The sequence below is a fragment of the Diorhabda sublineata genome, chromosome 2 (genome assembly GCF_026230105.1).
Source record: "Diorhabda sublineata isolate icDioSubl1.1 chromosome 2, icDioSubl1.1, whole genome shotgun sequence".
Lineage (NCBI taxonomy): Eukaryota > Metazoa > Arthropoda > Insecta > Coleoptera > Chrysomelidae > Diorhabda > Diorhabda sublineata.
Window position 1 is genome coordinate 5,175,519 of NC_079475.1, and position 6,135 is coordinate 5,181,653.

Here is a 6,135-nt window from a genome sequence, read left to right on the forward strand (position 1 = left end):
TTTCTTGGTTGATTCCAAGGCCTCAATTTGCCTACTCCTTGGAATTTCACCGCGGAAATGAAAAGCTGAAACAAAAAAATATAAAATGATTAAAATAGAAAATAAATATAGTATACTTACCATCAAAAACACAGTTGAAACTAACACATTCACTGCTGGTCTTGAGCTAACTGGGGAGCTAGTCCCCTGGATCTTGTAATTATTGGAGACGTATTAGCCGGTTTTACCGCGCATGAGAAGTATATTATTGGCGGGAGAAGTAATAAATGTGTGGAGATCGGCTTCTCGGAGGGTTTTTAGAGGAAATGTTGTTGTAGACCAGAATGATATTGGAGCGAAGTGGATAAAGAAGGTATTTCAAGTTGCCGTCAATATCTGGCATCTTTTTGGTGGGAATGTTTACAGAGTAGTCTACATCAAGACTTTTCACAACAGCCATCTTTAGCTTTTCAATTTCTTGATTTGTCGAGCACTTAATAATAATATCTCCTTGCTTTGTATTTTTAAAATATTTTATTCCAATTTTGTTGGTTTGATTCTAGTCTGTTTAGTTGGACAATGTAAATTAAAAATCGATATAAAATAATAATAATAGTTTCCCATTAGCATCTTAGACTTCCTTTAAACAATATCCTTTATTAAAAAATTAATATATTAAAAAATATTTGTATTATAATAATTAAAACAACATTTTCATATATATGTATCTAAAACTAGAGAAAATAATTGAAAAAAAATACACAACGCCGACTTCATAACTAATTGTAGATAGTTGAATATTGTCCTGATTCCACATTATTTCTTGGAAAAATAATTTAAAATATTATTACTCTTCAACCTTTTGTTTTTCTCAAATCTTCTATCAGTTTGTCTATCCTGTTTATACTCATCCCACAGTTCATGTTGCACGTCTGTTGGTAATTCCCGGAAGACAGATTGATCTATATTAGGTGGACATTCTACTTGTTCAATATTTCTTTCAGAAGTACCACTAATCGAATCATCAAATACTTGGTTCATATTATTTAAGGAAACAGGTTCAGAACTTAAATTCAAATTGGCGACTGGTAAATCTGTCGGTGAATCTAAATGACGATTTGTAACTTTATATTTTTTAACAGGAGGTTCGGAGTCACTATCTTGAAAAACATCTAAAGTGGTAGGTACAAGGTCTGTGGATTTGATGGTAGCAATGTTATTTTTTATATCTGTTACTGATTGAACTTCAATATCTTTTTTAATAAAATTTGTTAGAACATTTGTAACACTTGGTTTTTCTAGAAATTTCGTAAATGCCAGACCCAACAAAGTTAAGTGATAAGTTTTTTTAGCATCAACTATCTTGTGAAATAAATGCATTATAATCGTCATGATTTTTTTCATACTTCCTTCAGAGAGTTGAGTTTTATTTTCGAAATTGAACAGTGATGGGTTAATGTTGCACTGTCTTGTTTCACGGGTACTCCTATTTTTCTTTTCCTTGTGAAACCTCCTTATTGTCAATTTGATTGTTTTTGGCAATCTTCCATCTTCAGCTAATAAAATCACTAACCTACTTAGGAGTTGTTCTAATTTTTCTTTGACTTCATTTTCCACACCTATAACTTTACAACTATCTTCTATACCAATACTTTGTGGTTTTCCAGAACATTTGAGAACACTTTCATCAATACCAAAACTTAAATTTTTAACATATTTAGCTTTTTCATTTCCCAAAAGATTACTTAATACTGAAAGACTTGTATTCTGTAGATCTTTTACACTATTTATGTCAATAGTACCAAGTTGTTCAGATAGAGTATTTCCTATACCAGGAATCTTTGAAATGGAAGGAAGGCTCAGCATAAGTTCCACTGCATTGTTTGGGAACACAACTGTCTGTTGATCTGGTTTATGGACATTCCCAGCTATTTTAGAGAGAAGTTTGTTGTGAGCGATACCAGCACTAGTTGTTAATTTTAATACTGTTTTAATTTCGTCGCGTATTTCTTGAGCTATCACCGTACCTATTTTTAATCTTAAACTGCAACCACAGTCACATAAGTCAGCTGTTTCACCAAAAGTGTGTCCAACTACATTAGTTATTAAATTCTGTTCAAATCTCTCAGTAACTAAATCTGTAATATCAACAAAATTTTCGTCCAAGCCTAAACGTTCTACTAAATTAGAATATTTCTGTATTAAAGAGGTAACTTCATATGATTTTTGTCGATAGTCATGCAGATCTTCACCATTTACTAATACCAAATTGGGACATTTCAATAAAGCCTCACTTACAGGTCCGAATTTATTGACCCCGTAGCTTCTTGCTATGTAATTAGAAGTAACTATATAATCTTTCTGTCTAATACCTAATGGAACAAATTGTAACTTAGGATTTTTTATCGCTTCAACTTGGGCATAAAAACAGTCTATATCTATGTGAATTATTGTTCTGGAGTGGTCTTCTAGTTCGGATTTCCATCTGAAATGTAATTAATGATTAGGAACAAAGTTATGGTGTAATACTTAAGTTTTGTAAAGTACTGAAAAATTATTTGTCAAAATAATGTTTTACATACTTTGTATCCATAAATATTTCAATTAGTATTTCTATGGGACAAAAATAAACGTTTTTAATGTTGGAATTATTATTTTTGTATATATTGTATCTATGAAATTTAAATAAGGTTAAAGTGATACATCATAACAAAATTTACGTCATGTTACCAATCTTAAATTTAGGTACAAGTACCAATTGATTAGCAAGACATTGTTATTAAAACAGCAGGTGTTATTTTAAAAACGAAAATGAGAATTCATGAAATAACTTTTCGTCCCATTTGGATTTCAGAACTTTATTAATAATTCATAAATGAAAAATTCCTTATTAAAACACAATTTTAATTTAGACAACTAAGCATACACTTCATCTTCTTAAAGTGGCATCTTCGGACGAAGGCTGGCAACCATCATGACTATTTGTATTTTATTAACAGCTGCTCTAAACAATTGGTTTGATATGCAGTTAAGCCATTCCCTAAGTTTCTAAGCTTTTATGGTAGTCAATAATTCTCCTTGTGTTGCCATTTTCCATAAAACTTCTTCATTTGCGATTCTATCTGTCCATGATATTCGTAGTATTGTTCTCAATATCCACATTTCAGTTTTTTCATTATTTACTGTGTTTAAAGTAGCTGCCTCCATTCCGTGCAGAAGGATCGAGTATATATAACATTTTATCATTCTCTTTTTCAATTCGTTTCTCTAGTTTTTACATCATTTTATAAAAAGCATTGCGAGCAATTTCAATTCTTATTTTTATGTTTATCATTTCTCGAATTAATCCAAGTCCCTAGATATTTGTATTTTTGTAATTTTTCAATGAGTTTATTTCCAATTTGTAACTGCATTCTGTTCTTGCATTTTCGAGAAGTGCATGTATTTAGTTTTATTTAAATTCATTTGGTATTCCATTTATTCGAATTCCCGTTTCCTCTTCTATTTGTGCTTCCTGGATAATTACATCCGAATATATATATTAAAAAGTATTAGTGATAATATGTAACCCTGTCGTACTCCACGTTTTATATGTATTTCTTCTATTAGTTCTCCTTCCATATTCATCTTGGTTGTCTGGTTATGATAAAGTGTTTTAATTATTTTGAGGTCTATGTAATCTATTTGTTTTTCTTTCAGTATCTGTATCAATTCTTCGCGTCGTACTCTATCAAAAGCCTTCTCGTAATCAAAAAAGCTCGTATGAATTTCTCTGTTAACAGCAAGGCAGCGTTGGATGGATACATTAAAACTGAAAAGGGCATCCCTAGTACCAAGTCCACTTCTATAAACAAATTGAGTGTTACTCATAACCTCCTCCAGTTTGTGATAAATTCTGTTGTGTATAACTTTCAAGAATGTCTTGAGCGTGTGACTCATTAGTGAAATAGTCAGTTATTTTCCGCATTTTCTTGGGGATTGTTATGAAAACGGATGTTAGCCAATCTTATGGGATAGTGCATGTTTTATAAATAGTATTGAAAATATTTTTCAGTATTTGTAATTGGTCTTCCTCAAACAGCTTAAGTAGTTCTACCGGTAGTTCATCAAGTTCAGGTGCCTTTTATTAATCTTGCTATTCCGTTATCATCAAAAAGTGAATGTATATATTCTGTCCATCGTTCTTATTTATTTGAGTGTCCACTAATAAGCTGTTCGGTTTATGCTTTCTGATTCCTACTATTTCTCCAACTTTTTTATGAATGTTGAAATTGAAATATTTTGGTTCTAATCATACATACACTAAATCTTGTTAATACCATCGACTTATTAAAGGTTATTGACCAGCTAAAGCGATTTTAAATAGATGTCAACGCAGTGTAAGAGAGACAACATAAGAAGAATGGAGCTATAGAGGACAAAATAAAAGGAATTTATATCTGGAGTTTATTCCTTTTCCTTATGATTATTTGAGATACTTCATCTTAGAGTTCCCAAAGGATCTTTAAGTGCCCTTTATCCGTTAGTATATTTAATCTTTTTGACGATTTATTTATTATAGCTTTTTGGCCAAATCTCAGATACCTTTCAAGCAAATTAGTCGCTCGAAACGTAGATTTATACGGAATTTTATGACCTATAAGTTTTAAGTTTCTTTAGCCAGCTATTTTTTAAAGGGCAATGTTTAAAGGGTTCGAAAATGGTATCAGTCATACGTTAGGGTACGATTTGTAAGGCCACCTCTCAGTTATTTTAGAAGTTAAAAAAATGTAAAAAAAGCAAAATATTTGTTTAAAACAATACCAACTTCTTGTTCCCTATCAATTTTTATGTATATCCTATATATAGTTTTTCAGAAATTTCGAAAATAATTTTTCACTGGATTACATTTTTATTGCAATTTGTGTACTATTGCTAAGGGTGAAATTAACGTATTTTTCTGCATAAAAAATATAAATCAATTTTATTTCGGCCATAACTTTCTTAATGTTTATGCTAGAGAATTTTAATAAGTATCATTTTAAAGCTTTTTAAAAGTTCTTTAAAAAAGATTGTATGCGATTACCTCGAAAAGTTGACCGTTTTTCCATTACCTACTCAACGTTGAATTTTAAAAACATTTAAAAATATTCAACCTTCAATAAATCATAACTCGGTTCGATCTATGCCTAAAGCAAAAAACTAATATCTTTGTATTTTTTATAAGCTTCATTTTTGTTTCTCACACATTTTTTGATAAAATAAATAGTTATTCATGAAAAATCGATTAAAAACGTAAAAAATATTTAGAATACAAATTTTTCAAATAAGAATGCCAACATCGGTGACAATTCTTTTTCTCCCAATAGAAATTAAACTTTTCTAATCATCACAATCAAAAATTATTATGTTTATGCATGATTATGATATTATATTCATACCAAATAAACTGTTTACACCACCATTACGATAACCAAGTTATCGTGTTCAGGGACTGAAGGTTGACTAAAGCTTAATGACTTGACTTACCTGTTTTATAAATACTAAATTATTCTTCACATTCATTCCTTGACTACTAAACTATAGAGTGGGCTATAAGAAATTGGCCTTTTGTCCCTATTTAAGCTACTCTTAGATCTAGTAATTTTAATGCTTTTAAATACATCCAACAATTTATTATTGGATATATTTTTCAACAATTTTACATTATTAATATTTATGTCATGATCGTGACTGGTAGCGTAATCGGCAATACCTGATTTTCCGGTCCGCCAATATTTCTAATGCTCTTTAAACAGGATAATAACGGATCTCTTAGTCTGCCCAATATACTTTCCGTCACAATCACCACAAGTAATTTCATATATACCACTCTTTAGCAACTCAGATTACAACCCTGAGAATCTCTCAGTTTTTGATCTGGTATGGGATATTATAAGTATTTTTAAAGCATTATTGTGACGCACCACCAAATATTCTACTATCACCGCAGAAGATATTTTTATTTCACTTTAATGTAAATCAGTTAAGCACTCCATTAAAAGATTCAATAACATAACCTCTTAAAGCTTTCGTTTTATTTATTCTGTTTTATAATTAGTAAATATTTATTCTCAAAACGCCTCGTAAGCCATTCCCCTCCTGAGCTTACGATTATAAACGAGAAGGATCGTGGTC

General features: G+C 30.5%; 1 protein-coding gene across 1 annotated transcript; it reads right to left on the minus strand.

Moving 5' to 3' along the window:
• Window positions 1-438: 438 nt before the first annotated feature.
• LOC130452974 (DNA polymerase iota) lies at window positions 439-2,714 on the minus strand. Its single transcript, XM_056792530.1, has 2 exons — window positions 2,562-2,714; window positions 439-2,464 (listed from the first exon to the last, which is right to left on the minus strand). Exons 1-2 carry the CDS (start codon window positions 2,570-2,572, stop codon window positions 796-798), a joined length of 1,680 nt encoding a protein of 559 aa, XP_056648508.1. The 5' UTR covers window positions 2,573-2,714; the 3' UTR covers window positions 439-795.
• Window positions 2,715-6,135: the final 3,421 nt, after the last annotated feature.